Source organism: Macrotis lagotis, chromosome 1, assembly GCF_037893015.1.
Source record: "Macrotis lagotis isolate mMagLag1 chromosome 1, bilby.v1.9.chrom.fasta, whole genome shotgun sequence".
NCBI lineage: Eukaryota > Metazoa > Chordata > Mammalia > Peramelemorphia > Peramelidae > Macrotis > Macrotis lagotis.
The window spans coordinates 645,620,886-645,644,298 of record NC_133658.1 but is presented as its reverse complement, the minus strand read 5'-3'; the positions used below and the strand labels follow the sequence as shown (position 1 = coordinate 645,644,298).

Here is a 23,413-nt window from a genome sequence, read left to right as displayed (position 1 = left end):
AAAAAGTAGCATATAATTATTTTCACTCAACAGCTTGATATTTAAAATATTATCTAATTCTGGGACTACTGAACAGACACCTTCACATCGACTCTGTACTGTCCAAATAAATTTCTTAAGTATTTGTCTTTTGTCAATTCAGACCACGTTTTGGGCTTATTTTCTGGGTATTCATCTTTTCTGAGAAGGATATAGTAGTCAAAAACTTCTACTGTTAGGGAGTTCTGACTGAGGAAACCAGTCAGTCCTATTTGGTCACCTATGCTCACAGAAAGAAGGACAAAACTGGGAAGGAAGCCAGAGATTTGTGGTCCTGTTTCAACTTTGTACAGGTAAATTCAGGGCTTTTGATGTCAAGCCCTGAGCATCTCATAAAGTTACTGATAGGATGAAACTACTCCATCTCCTACCCTCCATGCCCAAGTTTAGGGAAGAGAGATTCATAAAATCCCTATATGTTCCAAAGATAAGGGATCCAGCATCAGTCCAACATCAGTGAACTCACTACTTTTAAGGGCTCCTGAATGGCTGTTCCTCTTGGTTCAGTGATTAATCCTCTTTGGCAACCCACCACCCTAATTGCAAGTCCATCACGGCTGAGCCATCTGTATTACTGGAAGTGCCCTAAGAGCTTAGCTGAGGTCCACGCCTGCCTCTCAGGATCACATCAGGAACTGTCACTATTCATGCTACACAGCATGTGGTTCAATCCGAGTCCTAATTATACATTGTTTGTACTATTTAGCTTACATGATTGTGGTGACAATCAACAGTCAAATCCAAAAGTGTATTAAATGCTGAGTATATAAAGGCAAGCAAAAAGAAATATAGTACCTTCCCTTAGGGAGCTTATATTCTAAGAGGGGAAGGAAAAGAGGAGCAGAGGAGAGAGGAGCTTCTATGAAGTGTTTCAACAAAGTCTAAAGAATGAAGGAAGGAGACAGGTGGTGCAGTGAATAGAGAGCACCAGCCCTGGAGTCAGGAGGAAGGACCTGAGTTCAAATCCAGCCTCCAACACTTAATACTTAACTATCTGTGTGGCCTTGGGCAAGTCACTTAACCCCATTGTCTAGCCAAAAAAAAAATGAAGGAAGGTTGATCAGGGCCCTTCCTCAATAAGGAATTACTTATTGAGACAAGGGGGCCTCTGGGGCAAAGGAAGAAGGCAGCTGAAGCATGGTGTAAAAGATCAGAGATGAGTGTATTTATTTGACTCCTTAAAGGCTGTAGATTGATCCTCAAAACAACCCTGTGAGATAGGTACTATAGGATATATACACATATTTATATATAACAAATATATATATATATATATATATATATATACACACACACATGTACACAAACACACAAATACATTTACATATAATTTTATAGATTGGTAAACTAAGAGAGACTTTAAATAATTTCTGTCACATTCAAACAGCTAGTGAGATTTGAACCTGGCTCCTGATGAAGTCTAGCTCTATGCACTACACTATATTTACACTCTATATAGAAAGAGCTATATAAATGTCAACTATTAGAGCTATAAAAGGGCTACTGATTGTCATCCTAAATTAAGAAGTTATAGCTTGCCACTAGATCCTTCACTGATGGGAAATGTTTAAAAACCAATAACAAATTTTGGTCAGTCTAAAAAATTGACTACTGCTTTCTCCATCAGCAGGACCAAGAGTAGAGGGGTAATGCATTTGCTAGCAGTGAATAGCATTAGCCTGAAGAAAGATTATTTTAATATTTTGTTCAAATTCCTTCCTAACCCCTTTCAGATTCTAGAATAATTTGCATGGTATCTCCACAGATGAAAACAAATGGGTTGCACTGGCATCCATACAAAAATAGCCCTCTATATTTTTTTCAGTCAATTTAATCCTCTGGTGCAGTTTAAAACAAAGACGACAAAACTCACATTCCTTTTTCTTTTCCTCATTTGGTAGCACAGGAATATCTTTCAGTTCCTCAAAAGTCTAGGATAGATTTATGTTTACTTTCACATTCTCATTAAAAACCACTTATCGGTATTCCTTTGAATAACTTATTACTCTGCTTATACATCCATGATAAGGACTTTTGAAAATACATTTTTTTATTTTTTATTTGGTTTCTCTGCTTGTATCTGTTTCAGCAATATAAAAATGTTACACTGTTGTCTACGCAGTCCATATACTTGGACAATCAACACTTTATATCATTCACCAAACTTCTTCATTAACCCTTTGAGAAAATGCAAAAAGAGTACAAACCATACCATCTTTGATCTAGTGCAATTAGCAACTGTTTTCAATGAAATCTAGTTTGAAAATAATGATACATTCCTTGAATAGAACAAAGTTTTTTTCCTCATTACATGCTACTGATATAATTAACCTTTCATTTTAAATATAAATTCAAAATCATAATTCAATTTTAAGGCATATAAAGCCTTGAATCATGTAATAGGAGAATTTTTCCTGAGTATAATGAGCTCCCTGTTCTACCACAAAAGGATAATAATAAAAATAACAACACCAATAATAAAATAACTAGCATTTATATGATGCTTCAGGTATGCAAAGGGCTATACAAACATTATCTCATTTTAACCTCAAAACCTAAAAGGTTTTTTTATTGTTGTTTTTTAAGAGGCATCTAGTCATCTCAGTGACTGAAGCCCTGGGCCTGGATTCATGAAGATGTGAGTTTAAAAACAGTCTCAGTTGTGTGACCCTGGGAAAATAGTTTCACATCTATTTGCTTCAGTTTCCTTAGCAATAAAATGAAGATAATAAGAGACTCACCTCCCAGGGTTGTTGTGAAGCTCAAATAAAATATTTGTAAAGGATTTAGCTCAAGGCCTGGCATAGAGTAGGCACTTAATAAATAATTGTTTTCTTCCTTTTACATATGACAAAACTGAATCAGTGAAGTGACTTGCCTAAGGTCACACAGTTTCAACGTGTCTGAGACAGTATTTGAATTCAGGTTTTTGTGACTTCAGGTCCAGTACTCTATTTACCATGTTATCTTAATATAGAAGGAATCATATTATGTTAGCAACCATTTAGTCCAGTTTTCTCATTTTATAGGTGAGGACATTGAGCCCCACTGAAGTTAAGAGACTTGTTCAGGATCACACATATACAGTAAAACTCTGATTTCACATCTTTTTAGGTGGCACACCTGAGTGTCAGAAGGAAGAGAGTCAGAAGAATGCTCATCAGCTGGAATATTCCTTTCAAAAATGTCAATTGAAAGATACCTATACTTGAGTTTCTATCAGTTTTCCCATAGGAAATCCATCCAACTTGTGAAAGTTATTCTTACTTTCTTTAGACACTTCTGAGACAAAGTAGAGCATGTATGGCCAGTTCATTTTCCCTTCTAATCATACATTTCCTGATGATATCTTTTACTTCAGTTCTTCTTCAAAGTTCCTCATTAGTTTTATATTACAGCCTGCTCACATTTACTCTGAACATCTTCATTGTTCTTGGTGTTATAGTATTTTTCAGGCCTTATTAGACTGTTGTGTTCTATGTGTGGTATCCCTACAGTAACACTGGTGGAATATTGGTATTAAATAGATGAGCTTTATTTCCAGGAGAAACTTGGGAAAGGGAAGGAAAGGAACTGTGTTCTAAGAAAAACTTGCTCAGATTCACCCAAGCTAGGATGTATCTTAGCTGAATGTGAATTCAAGTCTATTCTGTCATCTAGATATTCTTTGCAATTTGTTGAAAGCAATCTAATTTGCTTTTCTCCTAATCAATTAGGGGTCCAACTCATTCCCCTGCACTTTTTCAGATATACCTACTGATACATGCCTATATTAGTATGTACTGTTGTTTATATATATATATATATATATATATGTATATACACACATATACATATATAATATACATCAGTATATACATACCAAAGGACAAGCTTTATCCATTTTTTAATCTAAATGCAAGACTTCATCTGGGCAAAAGACATGTTTCATACACTTGTTCTTTCTGTGTAGATGATTAGCTCAAACTCTTTGGTGTTGTTACTGATCTCTTCTAGAAGATTCTGCACAATGCACAATGTCTGAATGAGATACAAAGAAAGAAAAAATGAAAAATCAGTAAACATTTGGAAATAAGAATAAAAAGATGTATCTCTTCCTTAACAGGAAAGAATGATATACTCTGAAGAAAGAGAAGTGATTTGACCTCCAGGGAATGATGCCATGAATCTTCAGGTATTGACAAGTAAAAGATCATCTGGTAGGCATCAGAGCAAAGAGAGCTAAGTGGTTGTAGCTGGTGACTTTCTACTGAGGGGATACTGAAGCAACTATTTGTTGACTAGATAGCAACAGATCATTCTGCTATCTCCTAGGATGTGTTTATATCCAAGGTATAGCAAAAGACCTTCCAATTTCTGTCAAAAGAGATAATTACTGCCCATTTTGGTGAATTCTGTGGGTACCGCCAGAAGCAATCGAAAAGATGCTGCTAAAGATCATTAAGTCTAGGGCAAAAAGCTATAGACTTTAGGGGCTCAAGTGTTTTTTTAATCACTGTTGTCCATTGAAGACAAAGGATTCAGGAGAGAAAAAGCAAATCAGAGAAGTGAATAGTTGCTTAAGAGACAGTCTTTGAGAATAAGAGTTGGATTTCTGGATCTTTGATTAAAATATGGAAATAACAGGGATTTAAATTTTTTTTTTTAGATTTTTGCAAGGCAATGGGGTTAAGTGGCTTGCCGAAGGCCACACAGCTAGGTAATTATTAAATGTCTGAGGCCAGATTTGAACCCAGGTACTCCTGACTCCAAGGCTGGTGCTTTATCCACTGTGCAACCTAGCTGCCCCCAGGGATTTAAATTTAAAACAAAAGGGGAAGAAAAACAAACATTATGTATAGTAATCAAGGAAGTTACCATAGGGATGAGCTACAACATAGGGAAAAGAATAGTGGTAGAGACATACATAGGTTCACAGAAAGGAGTTAGTAATAAAATATTCTGATAAAAACTTAATGACATATACATAATGCTGTACAAAGTAAGATAGACTAAAGATCCTAATGCAAAACAGCAAATTTGACCTTAGTATCACTGAATTGTGGTAGGATGAGATCAATGACTGGAATATGGTTCTGAAAAAGTGCCTATTATTCAAAATTCATAATATAGATAAAATAAGAGAATAGGTAAAGTAGCATTGTATAGTAATACAATATGCTCATGGAGAAATGTGAGTTCAGGGAGAGAATAAATGCATGGTAGAGAGTTATTTGAGTGAAGATCAATAGAAACAGAAATAGAAACAATATTGTTATTGAAGTATAATTCCTATTACTTGAATAGAAAGATAAAATGGTTGAGGAATTTGGATAATAAATAATGTCTAATACAGAAGTATACAGGCCATGATTTCAAGGACTCTCACCATTCTTAGACTTCGTTGAACATTCTCTAGATTTTCAATGACCTTTCTAAAACATGACACCTCAAAACACAAATCATAGAATCATAGAAGTGGTCCAAATATGACAGAGCACAATATGGCTGTCATCAATATCTTGCCATTCCTCCACAACTCTAGCCTAAGTTAGTATATAAAATCTAAGGTAAAATCATATTCTTAAAGGAATATTAGCTTTTTTAAGATAGATGATCAAGTCCAACTTATTTCACAGATGAGAAAACTGTAAACTGTACATGGTGACCATGACTTTTGAGTCCTGCAAAAACTCTAGAACATCTTACTAGAAGGATGGCTACTGAAAATTTCAAAAGGGCAAAGATCACAAAGAGCCAGACTAAAATGACTTGCCTAATGCTACATAGCTAATAAGCAACAGTTAGACTGTTCACCCACAGCAGGCCAAGAGGTTGTTTCCTATTTCTTTCTGAGTATGTGGAGAGCAAATGAGCTATACTTTGATCTTTCACCCATATTGGAATTTCCTCTACAAAGCTCAACCTCCCTCGGATAGAGGAGAAAATTTGACTTCTGTTCTTTCTCAATGTAGGCTAATGGGTGAATGGCAAAATATTAAGCAAATAATATCTCTCTCTTCCTTTTAGTAACCTGCCCTTCCCAAAGTTGCCCAGTGCCCTTAATCTACCTCTTGACTATCTTGTATGCTTCATCAAAGTGGACTTGTAAAATTGCATATTCCATATCTTCTAATTAGATTGTAAAAATTCCAGGGAGACAGCAAAAAGTAATGAAACTGGACCTGAAATTAGAAAGCTTAGGGTCAAGTCTAGGTCTGTTTCTAGCTACACACACACACACACACACACACACACACACACACACACACGTGTGTGTGTGTATATATATATATATATATATATATATATATATATAACATCAATAAAGTGACTTCACTCCTCTGAGACTCAGTTTTCAAAATGAGAAATCATAATATATACCTTACTCCTGCAAAAATGCTATTTAAATGCCAGCTCTCACACTGAGAAAGCAGAGTAGATGAAAAACATTATCCATGCTATGATATTCAGCTGGATGACCAGTAGGTTGGATTATTCCATACTCGTACAGAGAAAAACAAACACAACCAGATATATCTTGGATAGGCTCTGCAGATGTAGAATTATTTCATCCCAGAATTAAGTAGGAGGATATCAGGATAGATCTCATTTGGGAAATTATACCATTCTTTAAATGATACAAAATTGATTGATGCTGCAAGAGCTTTTCTCTTTTAAAACCAATATTCTCTCAGAGATGCTCTATGCCTGCCAATCATAGAACACCTTGAAATGGAAAGAACAGAAATGACAAGTAACCTAAGGGTCAATGAATGGATGTGGGATGGAGAGAAGTAGGTCACATCATGTTACCAAGTCAATGAGGAAATGAATGGAAAATGAAGGTAGAAAAATTGTATATTGAAAATGAGAAAGTTATATCAACTCAGCTATATTGATATTAAAAGCAGGAGAGAAAGATGACTGTGGATGATTTGTGGAAATGCAAGGACAAGAATCCCAGTTCACAGAGAAGACTTAGGAACTGCATTAGCTAGAAAGAGTGCCACATAATAAGATTCCCTGATTCATCAGTGTCCTTATGACTTTTGTAGAAACCATGATTTAGCTGTCCTTAGTAATATAAATGCAAGAAAGTAATGCTCATGGTAGCATTTCTGGCAAGTTGGCAGGCTAGTGGGGGAGGGGGTGGATAATTTGGGGAAGTTAACCCTTCTTTATAGAAGCTATAGTCACATCAGTTGGGTTTTGGCCCAAACTTCAGTAAAAGAAAATCAGTGACCTCATATGAATTTATTGAGTCTTCTCTGAAAATAGTACATTGAAAAACTTATTTCTTACATGACCTTACACTGACTATAGGAAAGACTAGATGAAGAAGGATGTATGTTAAGTGGTACAAGGCATAGAGCTACTGGACTTGGAGTCAGAAAGATAAGTTTAAATCCCAACTCAGATACTTAGTAACTATTTGTGTGATCCTAGACAAGTCATTTAACTTGTCAGTTATAATTTAACCATCTGTAAATTGGGGATAACAATAAGCCTATCTCAGATAGTTGTGAGGATCAAACGAGGTAATATTTATAGAGCACTTTCAGAAACCTTAAAGTGCCCATACAATTGCTAGTTATTGCTTTTTTTGGTCTAAAATTAAAATGCACTTAGTGGTTTGTGGCTGAGGAATCTGTATATGGAAATTTTCACCTCTCTGTTGCTAGGATATAACAGAGAGGAAGGTTTTGGTTCAATATAAGAAAGAAGCTTTGAACAATTAAAGGTGTCTTAGAACAGGCTGCATCATTGTTCTAAGAGTTTAAGCAAATATTAAATGTCCAAATGGCAGTGATATCACAATGAAAGATTCCTAGTATTGGAAGGAACCTTAGCCTAATCCTTACTTGAATCATTAAATCTTTTTATAATATTCTTTTTTTTTAGGTTTTTGCAAGGCAAATGGGGTTAAGTGGCTTGCCCAAGGCCACACAGCTAGGTAATTATTAAGTGTCTGAGACCTGATTTGAACCCAGGTACTCCTGACTCCAAGGCCAGTGCTTTATCCACTACACCACCTAGCCACCCTATAATATTTCTTACAAGCAATTATTTATTGGCTTGAAAGCCTCCAATGATGAGAAATTGCTGCTTCATTAGAAACCCTCTTCCAAGTTCTTTCAATACTTCTTTAATTGTTCATTTCCTCTTTATATTGATTCAAAAGTTCATTTGGTCCCTGTTCTCTCCTTTGGTTCTACTTGAGCACTTCTAAAATATTTGAAGAAAGTGGTCATATACTCCCAAGTCTTTTGTCTAAACCTTCTGGAGTCCTTCTTCTGTTTTTCTATGGTGTAGTTTCCAGATTCTTAGTCATACTTGTCTTTCTGTTCAATCCCCTGGAAGGAGTACTGACTCTGGAGTCAAAGGACCTAGATTCAAGCCCACCTCTGGCTCTTATTATCTGGGTGACTAAGACTAAATTGCATGACTTTTGAAGGTCTCAGTCTGTGGAATTAGAGAATTATGGCATCTGAATCTATAATCCTATAATCTTTTCAATTATCTCAACATAAGAGTACTCCTTTGGTTGTGATGTTTGATTAGATGACCTCGCAAGTCTCTTAAAATTTGAAAATTCCCCAATTTCAAGTAACTTTTCTGTGTATCTACTTTGTTAGATGGAAGCAATTTACTAATATATGACTCAAAGCAGGAAGTGGAGGTGGGAGATGTTTCTGTATGATCCATTATTAATAGATACTTTCAGGGGTTTTTCTGGAACCAGCTCAAACACACTCCAGAGAGCTAAATTGTTAAATATAATGTGAGTATTTATACTTCAGAAATCAGAAAATGCCTTAAATGGGAGTTTGATTTATTGATTGGTTGATTGTCTAGATTTTAGAAAGTGATAGAGAAAAATATTAATATTGCAAATTAAGCTTCAAAGCAGGTCACTCTCATTTTTTTAAAATTTTTTTTATTTTGTTAGTCAATTGTTTAACATTTACTAAACATCCCTGAATCTTGCTCTCTTCCACCTCTGCCACACCATTTCTATTACAGCACTAGTTTTCTAGGCATTTAATTGCTCTTCATAGAAAGTCATAATGGAAAAGGTGAAAATCAAATGTATGAGTCTCCTACCTCCAGACTGGTCACTTCTCAAGACCCTGCATTTCTGGAGAGGGGAAATAGAATATTTTCATATTTCTTCTTTCTGAGAAAATTTGAAAGTCCTCCTGCTCAGGGCTGTCAATTTGACATTCTTCTCTTAGCTCTACCTTGAGTATAAAATCCCATTTAAGTCTTATTTCAGTGTTTCTTGAACCATTTGGATATTTTCAAACATGAATTCATCATCTAGAAATTCTGCTGAAAATTACAGTTTCTTTGAAGAAAAGATGAAGAGATAATGCAACAGGGATCCCAGGTGTCAAATTTTTAAGCACACTTGTTCCTAGCTTGGGGAAGCTGCTTCTTCAACAGGATGGTTATTTTGTCTTTCTTAATCTTAGAAGATTAGGTTTCACTTTTGTACTAGCATTCCAATTTGCTTATAAATCTCTTCATTTTGCTCCATTTACATGTTTTGGCCAACTTCATGGTTTAATAATGAGAAATAAAACTGGAGCCTTAATAACTGCTTAGGATGGAATTTTCATTTTGTCTGGAATTAAGATTGCTGTTATAAGTGAAGGTACCCTGTGAGACAAGCTGCCACAGTCTTAGTGTTTTTTTGTTGCCAAATGCCAAATGTTTGCTATCAGGTATTATTTTATACTTGGGGTGATTCTCCAATATGATTACTTAGAAATCCTTCAAATCCAATCTTTTTTTACATCTACATCATAATTATACTAGTATTGATTAACTCTGAATCATCAGTTGAATGCTAGCTAGCTGAGAAGGCCCTGGTCCCTGGTGTATATATCACCAACTCTCTATCACAGGACTGCCTAATTAGATCATCAAATGGCAGAAATCATAATTTCCCCACTTCCACTGTTCAGTTCAATCAAACACAATAAAGATTTGTTAGTAAACTTTGATTGAAAAGGGCTAAATACCGATGAATATAGTTTCAAAACCTTTTCTGATCTGGTTTATTATTGGAGAAAAGTCCTTGAATCCTCTTCTTACTGATGGATTGGAGAAGAAACAATGGTAAGTTCCCTTTTCTATAGGTTGTGACACTGCTTATGATGAGGAGACCTTGAATTTCTTTTGCTTGCTAAGAATATTGCTAGGCAACTGAGAGAGCTGATAAAGAGGTCACTCTCCTGCCAGTTAAGACAGTAGGAATGACTTGAAATAGAACAACTTATTATTCTGGGGAAGGGGCTGGTTAAGGCTAGAAGAAAAAAATCTAAATTTCTTCTACCTCACTAATGTTCTGCCTGTATTTCCTTGCCACGTACCTCTACCATACATCAATTTGCTCAATCAATCATCCCAGAACCACTTGCTGAGCAAATAATTGCATACTTACTAGTACACACTTAGCAAGGGTCAACTGGACTGTCTCAAATGGATCTGTGATTTCTCCAATCTATCCATCAATCAAGAAATTGATGAGAATTTATTAAGTGTCTAGAGTGTTAGATCCTGGTGATACAAAGACAAAAACAAATGAAAACATCCCTGCCTTCAAGGAGCTTATATTCTAAGGAAGGAAACTGCAGTATCTACATAAACACAAGAGATATACAGGTTAATACTGAGAAATTATGAGGGCAAAATAGCAGCTGGAGCTGGGGCCAGTGCATATAAAATCAGAAAATCCTTGACTAGGAGGTATCATTTGAACTAAACTTGGAAGAGTTTGTAGTTCATTCTAAGAGGAGGGAGAAGATTTGAGGCATGTGCAAAGGTACAGAGATGGAAAATGAAATATTGTATTTAAGAAACATTAACTAGGACAATTTATTTGGAACAGAGAGCGCTTGAAGAAGAGTAACTTATAACAAGCCTGAAAAGGTAAGCCAGAGCTAGATTGTGTAGGACACAAATGTTCCCATAACTCTCTCTAGGTTTTGCTCTCTCTGTTGTTCTGTCCCTATCTGAATGTCTGCCTCTGCCTCCCTCCCTACTTCCTTCCTTCCTTTCCTTTTTATTTATCTATGTTGTTTCCCCAAAAGACTATAAGCTCTGTGCCTTCCTTGAGGACAATGACCATGTCTTGTACTTCCTGGTCATTAATTTATTCCATAAATATTCATCAAACGTTTTCTTTATGTAGAGTTATGTAGATACTGGAGTGGTTTTTGCCATTTGTTCTAAGGACATTGGAAGCTCCAAGGATTGCTGACCTCAGGACAGACTCAATATAGTGATGCATTTCTAAGTTTTGTGTTTTTTTATTTATCACATTGAGAGTACAGTAAAATAAAGGACTCAATAAATATTTAAGGAATTGATGGAGAGATGGATGATTGAATGCCAAGGGTTCTTCCTCTCTCTCCCCTTCAACTCATTCTAGTGAATCGTTCTTTTGTACTAGCATTCATATACTAGTACATATCTCTTCAAACTGCTCTCCTTTTTGTTTCCTGAACTACATTTGTCATCTCCTGATTCCAAGCACACACTCTCTCTTCATCTTCCTCACCTAGAACCCCAGCTTCAGTCAAGGCTCAACTTCCTATGGGAAGTCATTTCTATACCCTTACATTGGTAGGACTCTCCCTTCTGAAATTTATTTATTTGTGTCCATGTTGTATCTCCCAGTAAAATATAAAGTTCTTGATGTAGGGAAAGTTCCAATTTTGTCTTTTTATACTCAGTGTGCCTTGCAGAGGGTCTTACACATAATTTTGTTGTTGTTTAGTCATTTTTCAGTTGTGTCCAATGCTTCATGACTTCATTTGGGATTTTCTTGGCAAAGATACTGGAGTGGTTTTGCCATTTGCTTCTCCAACTCATTCCATATTCTTCTCCTGTAAAAGATGAGGAACTGAGACAAACAGGATTAAGTGACTTAAACTTCAAGTAAGTGTCTGAGGCCAGATTTGAACTCAGGAAGATGAGCCTCTCTGCCTCCAGGGCCATTATCTATCTGTTGTGCTATCTGGTTTCCCCTTTGCATGTAATAGGAGCTTAATTTTTAATTTAATTTAATTTATTGTTCTTGAACTGAGACGATTCCTAGGAGTATGAGGAAATCCATGGATATCTCAAGGCAATAAAATAATTAACTAATTTTGCACCAGAGGTAAGAGTATAAAATTATGCATCTTTATCCCAAAGGCTTGGTAAGCTTGATAGTAGAAGCAAATTTTATATGATTTCTGTGCCCCTCAACTTTGTGTGCCCAAGGCAAGTATCTCCCTTGCCTCACTTTTTTTTTTTAGGGTTTTTGTGGGTTTTTTTGCAAGGCAAATGGGGTTATAGGTGGCTTGCCCAAGGTCACACAGCTAGGTAATTATAAAGTATATGAGGTTGGATTTGAACTCAGATACTCCTGACTCCAGGGCTAGTGCTCTATCCACTGTACCACTTAGCTGCCCCCCCCCCCCGTATCAATCTTGATAAAACCTGACTGTATTCTTGTATGGCCTTACCAGTCATAAATTTCTGTAGTGCATTCATATGGCTCTTTGAGGAACTTACTTTGACCTTCTTATTTTCAGTCTCTCTGATCACAGAACATGGTTTTTTTCCTGGGACAAAAAATCCCAGATCAGTCAAAGGCTTACAGATAAATAAAAGACTGCTCTGGGTCAATGAGATGCATTGCATTAGAATTGTAAACTCTTTGCTATTAATAAGAGGAATCTAATCATAGAACACTTGGATCTGCTGAAATTCTATCTCTAGGGATGTAGGATCAACATCCCTGATGATTACTGAACATTCAAGAGAGAGGGTTGCAGCAATGGCTAAAAGAATCTTTGGCTTAATCTGAGTACTTGGACCAAAGTGACTTTTCTCTTTACTGAGCTTTTAGAAACAACAAAAGCAAGGTTCATAGCTGATGAAAGTCAAATGGGCCTGGGCTCTTGAGAGCTCTCTATAGAATCCCCCAGAGAGAGAACACTGACAACAGAATCAGTGGCCACCAGGCCCAAACACCTTTCAAAAAACAAAACAAAACAAAAAACACTAGAGCTTAGGAAAAGATCGGCATCCTCTCCTTGTCAGGACAGGACAACCTTCTATAACAACCACTCAGAATGCTATGGCTCCAAAGCTGTTGCTTCTGAAAAAGCAACTATTGTTTTCTTTCTTTCTTTTTAGGTTTTTGCCAGGCAAATAGGGTTAAAGTGGCTTGCCCAAGGCCACACAGCTAGGTAATTATCAAGTGTCTGAGACCAGATTTGAACCCAGGTACTCTTTGAACCCAGGTATTCCTGACTCCAGGGCCGGTTCTTTATCCACTGCGCCACCTAGATGCCCCACAACTATTGTTTTCTATGAATGGATATAGAGTGAAGTGAGAAGAACAATTTATATAATAACAACAGTGTTGTAAAGATCAATGTTGAGAACTCTGATCAATGTAATGACCAGTTGACTCTGGAGGTTCAGTGATGAAGCAACATACTACCTGCCTCTTGATAGAGAGAGGATATTGATACAGAATACAGAATGAAATATATATTTTTTGGATATGGTATGGCTAACATAGGCACAGGGATTGAGAAAACGTGTTCTTTTTGGTCAAGATTAAAGGTCTCCACGCTCTAGGAGAGAAAACATCCTTTGAATCTTATGAATCAGACTCAAAATTTCATCAGCCCACAGATATTTTCTAAACATTTCCTGTCTCCCTTTACTCCTTTCTGGTTAGTAAAAGAAATGAAATTACAACTTTGATTGACATGGATTATTACACCAAATCAGGTGGGCTACTGTAAAACTACCTTAAACTGGGGATATGTAAATATGGATCAATCAAACCCGGAGGATTTTTTTGTTTTGAATATTTTTGAAATCAATTACATTTGCCCAAAGTGTAAGTTATAATTTTTGCACCTGGGGCAAGTGGCACCAAGTGCACCTGATGAGAGAGGCACTCACCTGGAATATAATCAGAAGACAGAGCCTAGATTGTAATTTTGTTTTTACTTTGATTAATTATTTCTGCTAACAGGTACTAAGCTGAATGGTTTTAAATACTTTTGAAAGACTGAAACAATCCCTAAATTTTTGTCTTGGTACAAAGCTCTATGGCCCCACTTTAACAATAACTCAGCTTTTACATGCTTGGAAACAATGGTCTTGTTTAATCCACCCTTATTTGAAACAAAAGTTGAAACAGTCATGTAGATGATGGATGAATAAAGTTCCATTTGTAAATTTTAGATTTTATTTGTAAAAGAATCATGTAATTATTCTAAATTCAGTATTCACTGTCTGACCTTCCAAAAAGTTTCATTCTACCCAGTTTTAAATGACTATTAATAACACTGAATAAAATTGAAAGTCTGCCCCATCCAGCTCTTCCTCACCAATTATGACCTACAAAGCAATCATCTTTGTATTTTATCTAAGTGCTTGTTAACACTGGAGGAATATTTTTTTGCAGGTTGTAAAGAGGATAGATTTTAGCTAGTCAGTTTAATCACTTCAATATTCAATTGGGTATTTAAAAAATTTTCATTCACATATCTATATATATATATTATATATATATATATATATATATATATATATATGTATATTGGGCTTAGAAATAAATTACATGAAAACCTATTTGGTGAGAACTAAGCCTCTGAAACCTGGAAGACTAAATCCAAGCTCATTGTCAAGGAGTATAAAGAAAGGCTGAAGGGAGACAGAAAAATGGTGACTCTTTTGACTTCAAAATACTTCACTTTTCTGATATATACACACATACATGTATGTGCACATATATGTATATATGAACATATGTGTCTGTTAATGCAAACACATACATGCACACATATACATACATATAAATTTATAATATGTTTGTGGATCCTTAGGCTGAGAATCTCCCAGTGTGAGAACCCCCTCCACCAATTCAGATCACAACTTACATATGATTTAAGTTCAAGATAGACATATGGAGGTTAAAGATTTGTCCAAGGTCATAAAACAAATGTTAGAGGAGAAACCTGGTGGCATCTAGGTGACGCAGTAGATAGAGTACCAGGTTTGGAGTGAGGAGGAACTGAGTTCAAATCTAGCTTTAGACACTTGATACTTAGAAGCTGTGTGATTGGGCAAGTTACTTAACCCTATTGTCTATCAAAAACTAACTTAAAAAAAAAGAGAAATCTGAATCCTGATCTAAACTTAGACTAGGTTGATCATTATCTACAAGACTAAGCTGTTTACATACATTTACACATATAAACACATATGAATATATATATCTGAATATATAAATCTATATGTATAATGAAAAATGTCAACTTTGTCTTTAAAAATATATAAATTTGAATATAAAAATGTTAACTTTGTCTTTAATAAACAAAAGACTTGCTTGTTTGTCACTCTAAATCTTGTCTGCTGCCACAGATTCCCATATTTTGTGGAAGTCTGTGACATAGCTGATAAGACAGAGTCAGAAGGGAACATTCCTCCCAACCTAATGGAATTCTTGGTAGTGTCTTTCTGCCCCATTGTGACCAGAAGCAAATATCATGAATTGAGGGGCACTCTTCTGATGGAACTATGACAGGTGCAGAGGCAGCTTTATCAGTTCTGATTGAATCCCACTTTCTGATTTATGATTCTTTGTTTCAATTCTAAAGATATACTTCCCCCAAATTCCATTTTGGATCTGGTTTCTAATTGGACCCCCATGCAAGCATGACTGCAAGCTTAGAGGAACTAATAAACACATATATTAACTTAATTCTGTTTGTTATTTTTTTTTTGCAAGGCAAATGGGGTTAAGTGGCTTGCCCAAGGCCACACAGCTAGGTAATTATTAAGTGTCTGAGGTCAGATTTGAACTCAGGTGCTCCGGTGCTCTATCCACTGTGCCACCTAGCCGCCCCTGTTTGTTACTTTTTAAGACCAAACTGAAGGCTAACACCTGTTAGCCTAATTCTGTTTGTCTTTATTAGGGTCAGATTCTGGAAATTGACAATATACACACAAATACACTGATATTAACATCAAAAAAGAAAGAAGTAGATGTGATGAAAGTCAAAAGACAACTTTCAGAGGGAACCTATAGAAATGATTCTTGTGCATATGCATATATATAAAATGCATGTTTAAATGTATACATATATCCATATCCATATTATATATATGCATATATATATATATATATATGTATGCCTAGAATAGTATCTGGCATATGGTTGGCACTTAATACTTTTTTTTTTAATATTGAATCATACTTTGAACTTTGAAGACATTCAAGGTATTTTGGAAAAGTTGCTGTTAAAGTAGATGTGACATTTTTTCTTTGACCTCAGATTTAATCAAGTTTCCAAAAATGTAAAATACTGGTATATGTGCATGGTTGGGCTGTATAGAAATGGAACTTTTATGTCTCTCCTTTGTTGTGAAGTTGCCCAGAAGTAAAGAAAATCTATGTGCAGTTCTCTCATCAGAGACTCTTTGACCCCACATGTAACTAAGCTAGTTTATTCCTGGTCCATCCAGGCATCAGAATTAGGAAAGTTTTGTGCTGAATTCACTTTTCACACAGGCATCACAAATTCAGTTCTGTACCTCTTGCTCTTCCTCACATTCTAGCATGTTCAAAATGCTGAATTTTTTGCCTGTTCCTAAAGAATTCAGATCCAACCCAGCCTAATTGCCACTTCCAATTTATGGCACATGTCCCCTAATTCTAGTTGAAGGAGAGTACAACTGAAGAAGGGGATGGAGAATCTCTGAACACTACTGGCAGTGGACTGGAAGAAAAAGGCTACATAAACCTGAACTTCTTGAAAGGATGGGCCAGAAAGACAATGAAAAAAATTCTGTTATCTTAGAAGTTCTGAAGAGTTCACCATCATGGATTAGACAGATTTCAACTCACAAGAGAGATGAAGCAAATCTTGTTTCCCAGAAATATAAAACTAAAGCCCTAGAAACCTCTTCATCCCACCTCCCTTGTTTGGCTTTTCCAGGCTACCTCAGCTAATAATGATCTCCCCTTTCTCCTTTTCTTAGGTCCCCTAGGGTTTAGAGCCTTTACCCCACAATAGAGCACTTCATTGTTCATGCTCTTAAACAATTCCTTAATTGTTTCTGGAGCAAAAGCTTGAGGTTGCCAACCTTGTTCTTCTACTTTTAAGTGTCATCCAGCACTTAGGTCAATCCTAGGTGTTTAATGTATGCTTCTTACAAGTGTAGTGAACTTGAGTTATCTTCTCTTTAGTGGTTTAGCAGATTCAAAAAGAAAGGGGAGAGAACTGGTAGAATGGGTACAAGGGAATCTGAAAAGAAAACCAGTTTCTTTTGCTGATTATGTGATAGAGAGATAACTCCGCCCTACTTTGAATTTGAGTTCTGTCCTTCATGACTCAAGGTCCTGTCAACATGGTAGGATCCCTAGGTACTGTTCCACTACAGTTAAGTCTAAATAGTAGAAATAGATAATCAGAAATGTACTCAATATAAATTTTTGTTCTAGGGGAATTTGGGCATTTATAAAATTCCTTCACCTTTCTCCATGAATTTTTGACATACATAATCCATCTCAGAAATACTCAAGAATTAACCTCTGAATCATTTTTGTGGGTTACCTTTTGAATCTCTTCCTATCCATCTGTTTCTCTCTTTCTTGACATTAGTGTTGGTTCAGCTGAATTTTCTTTTCTCAGAGTGCTTTCGCTAAGAGTTGGTAGGAGATCAATAAAACTTGATGAGTAAAAAAATAAATAAAAATAAAGTTTTTGGTAATGAATGGATGATCTATTTTCATTGGGTCTTCTGTGACCTTCAAAATTCATTGGGAATATTGATGCCTTTGATTTTTGATGTTGAAGGATATTCATTCATTTCTATATTTGTGTCTTTCTTTGCTGGAAATCACACTCATTTCCAACTGTTTGTTTTTATTGGAAGGCTGTCCTGAATACCTGTTTAAAAGCATGCAGTCTATTGTGAGGCATGTGAATAGTCTACTATGGATGGGCAGTTCCTACATTTCCTTGTGGGCACTCTCCTTTGGGGATGGGAGTGGGGAGGTAGATTTTTCTATGTGGCAAGAAAGTCTACCCCTGTAAAGGTATAGAAATCATTCATGGCACAAGAGAACCAAAGCAGTTCAGGTTTGGTTTCTCTATTAGAAGCCCCTTAGGCCCCTTAGGAGGGGCTCCCTTTAAATAATCACTGTGAAAGGGTTCCTTCTCTGAATTTTCCAAACAGACCCCTTTGTTAATATCCCAGGAGAATTAACTAGTCAGGGAATCAAATCTCTCTTATCATTTCCAGGTTATTTTACCTTGCTGCATACAGCCTCATTGGCCAGAGAGGCACAAGAGATTCTCTGGGGCTCACTCTAGCCACCAACCAGTCATTTTTGCAATGTTCCAAGTCCTTTTTTTTTTGCCTCCCAGTATTTTACTTCTATACTGCCTGGGGAAATCCCCCCCTTGGATTCCAAATGAAAATTAAACTCCTTGGAACCCAAACCTAATAAACTTTCACAGAGTAGCCCCAGGTGGCTTAGTTATCATGATATTTCAGTCTCACCTAACCAATAAGAGGACTGGTTGGCAAGTTCCCAGGATGAATATTCTCTTATGAGTATTGGATTAGAGGAAGCCAAAAGATTTTTAGCAATCTATGTGCTCAACTTACACCCCACCTGGGTTCTGAAGCAGAGATCTTGTGACTGGTGGGGCCCTGCAAAGCAATTAAAAGAAATAAAGCAAAGTATTATATTTTAATTGATGTAATCTTCAAGCTCCCAGTGGAATCTGGGGTGATATCTGACTAGAGTTTCTCTGAGAATCAATAGATGACTATTCTGTGAAAAGTGCCTTTAGGAAGACAAAACCCTCTGAATCCTGCCCTTCATTAACATGTGTATCCATTTGGGGGGATTGGCTCAGACTCCGGAGGCTACCAAATGAAAGGAGCCACCCAGACATTTCTGGGATTTGAACAAAAGGCTGGAGAGGGTTAGAAAGGCCAAGAAAGAAAAGGGGGGCAGGTTGGTCTGAGGGGAAGACAAAGAATTTATTTATGTGTTTATTTGTTTCCAGGGGGCTTGGATCACTCATATCACACCATGCTTTCCAAACCCAAACAGCTTTCATCTATCCATCCACTAACATTTCAGGGTTTATTTTTGTTTTTATTGTAAATATTCCAATCAAAGGAAGAAACAGACAAGGAAAAACTCCTTAATATACAGAATCAGATAGAAAATACAAGTATGGAAAAGGAAGCTTGACAATGAACAGATAAAAAGCGAAGACAAACCAAAGGAGAAAACAGCTGTTTGCGATTTCACTGATCAGCTGGAGCGAACTGTGATGGTCTCAGCAGCAATCAGAAACTGCACAGTATTACCAGTCTCATCTTTATTCCACACAGGGCAGAAACAGATTGTGTAAATGCTTCATGGGAACACCTATTTTGCTAATTCATTTTTTAAAAAAAATTCTTTTCATCAATATTTCCAGCTCATAAAAACAAATTTGTTTTTTTAAAAACAACCCTCCCTATCCCAGATATGATTACAGTCCCAACCACATTGTCACAAATGAGGGACAGAGCCCCAGGTCACAAGTTAGCATAGCACAAAGGGGGTTTGCATTTAGCCTGCCACCAGGTGCCCTCTTCCTCAAAACCCAAACTTTCTTTGCTTGATATGAGGCAAGATTAATAAAAATAACAATAAAAATAATAAAGTATCCTGAACAGTTTATTGTCATTAATGGTTGAAAGAAAAATAAAGGAAAAAAAAAGAAAAATTTGGCTTTAGGTCCAAGAGAGGGGCCAGGTTGGCTGAGGACAAAATGGTCATCCTTTATAGAAATGCACAGGAGGCTCACTGGGCCCCTGGGATTACCCTAGCACAAAGAGGACACCAACCTTCCCAAACAGCCAAGCATGAAAATAAACTTGTCTTCTTCCAAGGATATCTTTATTTTAGTACATTCAAGACAGAAACAATCTGAGGACAAGACATTTCTTTGATTCAGGGTGGTGGTGGTGGTTGTGGTAATCTATTTCTTTCCCCCTCTGAATATTCTAAGTTCACAATCAGAAATTGCATAGAATTTGTTTTCCATCGGAAAAATGAAAACTCTCAAATGAAAATCCCACAGAAGCCAAGCAAAAGACAAACAGCTGATTGGAAGCATTACTTCCTTCTATCAGTTTAGCACTCTAGCACCTCTTAATACTACAATAACTATTAATCCACTTGACATCCTGGAAAGTCATTAGCTTCCTTCCATCCCTTTTTGTGGCTGGTAAAGAGATTAAATACCTTGCCCAAAGCCACAGCAAGAGGACCTTCTATCAGAGCTAAGATTACTCCTCTAGAATTCTCCACTTCACTCTGAAAAATTCCCCAATTTAGTACTTCTGGTCTTCCCATTTAATAATGTGCACACACACACACACACACACACACACACACACACACAAATACCCACACTCTTGGTCTTCATATCTAGTAGCAAGAAATCTCAGAAGCCAAGATGGTTCTGTGAACTTGGTTCCACAGGTAGCTACCAAGTTGGTTAAAATGATGCAACTGTCAAAAAGTGCACCCCATTCCACTGAGATGACTTCTAGCCTTGCTCCTCAGAGAACATTCCTTATCAACTTTTCAAAGTGGATACTGTGAGATGGGAAGTACTACTCCATTCCCCTTCTGCTCACAGAAGAAGGTCAATTTTGTAAGAGCATCCTGGGGATACTTCCAGTGATTAGACTCTTTAGTGTACATTTCCTCCTCTTCAGAGCATTATACTTAGAAATGATCAGACCAAACCAAATATAACCAAATAATAATGAAACTAAAAAGGAAGAAGGAAAAGAAAAGACACATAACCCCTGAAATTCCAGGTGTTTCAAGGCCTCTCTGAGTTGACTTTATGTGATGATTAGTTTTTGGCATCTGTGTTTTGTTTGTTTTCTTTAAAAAAAAATCACAACTCCTTGAATGAGCTTTGATTTGAGAATCTCCACCTGTTTCTTTCTGTGGACCCATTTCCTATTTCCCCAATCACTGCATAGGAAGGAGAGTTCAGCAACTGAAGTCTGATTCATTGGGAGACTCCAGGCTCTAAAGTACAAGAAAAAAAAATTATTGAATCTTACTTTCCCTAATCCCACCGAAAAACTGGAAAACAAATAAACTGAACTAAAATGGAAAAAAAAAATAGACTTAACCAACAAAATAACTCAAATTCCAGAAAAGAAAATCTTCCCTGGTGAGTTTTAATTCTCTCTGTGAGAACTGTACCCGGAGTACAATTGCCCTTTTCAAGGCCAGGCAATTCACCCCAAAATTCTGTCCTATAAAGTGGACAGGTCTGGATGGGCCTCTCTAGCCCCAGACTTAAAGTGTCTTTGTTTTTGTTTTAAAGGAAAAAGGCCCCTTGGGAGAAAAAGATAGGCCTTTTGAGTCTGGGAGGGTGAGCATCCCCTTTGCTTGTTAGTTGCAGTCTTTTGAAGGACCCAGCTCTCTTATGAGGGCCTTATCTCAGGCTGGGGTATCAGGTTCTTTGATCTTTTTTTTTCTTCAAAAAATTATTATTGTTTGTTTGTTTTTTTATGGAGAGAAAATTCAACACTGTACAAGTCTGAGCTTTGTGCAGCGGCACCTGATCTGATCCCTGCCCACCCTCCCTGTTCCAGTGGTGGCGAGTCCTCAGATGTCAGCTTTACTCTGGCTCACTGCTATTAGTAGTCTTCTCCCATTCTAGGCTCTCCTCACTCCGGGCTGGGGATGGCCGTGCTCTTAGACCCTGGAACCTCCGGCATTCTGGACAGACCCGAATGTGTGTACAGCCACGGGCCACCAAGGCAGCTTCCTGGGCCAGTCTCTGGGCAATGGGGTCTGGTTCCCCAGCCCCACAGAGCTTGCCATTGCTAAGTGTGGCAGTGCCCCTGGGCCGACGCTCTTCTGGAATGGGAGGTCGAGGGCGGGTTACCCCAGCTCGCCTCCTACGGGGGTGGAAACTGTCCTGACACAGGATGATGCTGCGCAGCTCTGTCACCATCTCCTGGCAGACAGACACCTAGAGGACACAAAAAGAAAAGGGTCCAGCCTCTCAGAGTCAAAGGGATAGCATTTAGATTGTCTTTTTCAAGCTGGATGTTCATGACTAGAGATGAACACTTCCTGTCTGACTCTACTCAGTTCTGGGGAGGGAGGTGTCCTTTTTCTGGGTAACCTTTGTAGACAACCCTTTTGTCTCAAGTGCCTATGTCTGGCTCAGGTCTCTGTTCCTCCAGAGTCTGAAAATATAGACCAGAAGTATTAGACTGAGCAGGATCTCCTGGAGATCCTGGAAGAATTCTGGGCATCCTGAGCCAGCCCTCTCTCTGCATTGTGATTGGGAAACCAGGTGACCATAGAGAAACATGGTGGCCTGATAGATATAAACTGCATATAAACTCAAATGCATGTGAAGCCAAGGTTCTAATTTTAGCTATGGTACTTACTGATTGGCTGTGTAAAGTTAGATAAACAGCCTAAGCCCCATGATTCAGTTTCCACATCTGTCAAAGGGAGATAATGACACTTGCCCCTCCAAAATGTGATATGATATATAGAATATCTTGGAACTGGGAAACACTTGGTTCTAATCTCATCTGTGACACCAACTAAATAGGCAACCCTTTTAAGTCTCTTGACTTCTTAGTTCTCCAAGCAATTTTTTTAAGACTAAGCTACTAGGGTAGCTAGGTAGTGGATAGAGCTCTGGTCCAGAACTGAGTTCAAATTCATTCTAAGACACTTAATAATTACCTGTGTGACCTTGGGCAAGTCACTTAACCCCATTGCCCTGCAAAAACCAACCAAATCGACCAAACGAAAAAAGACTAAATTGCAGAGAAGGTGCTGATCCAGTCCCTATCTTTTCTTAAGGCAGAGAGCTGTTAAAATAAGTGAGGTGATAGATGGAACTACATTAAAAATGTAAATACACTACACCAATATGAGGCATTAATAATTATTTATTCAAGATAGAAAGAGGCAAAATAATCATTCCTCTTTCTTATTCTCCATAAGTAGATGAAATTTAATAAACTGATCAATCAATGAGCATTTAGTCTGGAACAGAGTGGTTACTTATTAAATGTTTCTTGATTGATTAAGTATATTCAGTGTTGGGGATAAAAATGCCTAAATGCAACAGTTCTTGTTCTTATGGAGTTTCCATTTTATTAGGAGGATATTATGTTATCAAACAATTAAGTACAGTCCCAGAAAGTCTTAATGAAGATTGTGAGCTTTAAGCCTTGAAGCTTTGAAGCTTCAATAGCTTAAGACTATCCTATGACAATTAATATATAAAAT

The 23,413-nt window shown here is 37.0% G+C and overlaps 1 protein-coding gene across 6 annotated transcripts in view; it reads right to left on the bottom strand.

Annotated features, from left to right (window-relative positions):
* Positions 1–18,959: 18,959 nt before the first annotated feature.
* GRIK4 (glutamate ionotropic receptor kainate type subunit 4) overlaps positions 18,960–23,413 on the bottom strand; it is a 685,181-nt gene continuing 680,727 nt past the window's right edge. For 5 of the 6 annotated variants that reach the window (XM_074215289.1, XM_074215285.1, XM_074215288.1 and 2 more), the window contains one exon: positions 18,961–22,127. In XM_074215289.1, the coding sequence (XP_074071390.1) occupies positions 21,771–22,127 (357 nt within the window). In that variant the 3' untranslated portion in view covers positions 18,961–21,770. Of the gene's footprint in view, positions 22,128–23,413 lie in introns of all 6 variants that reach the window. The other variant, XM_074215290.1, reaches the window with a different exon arrangement.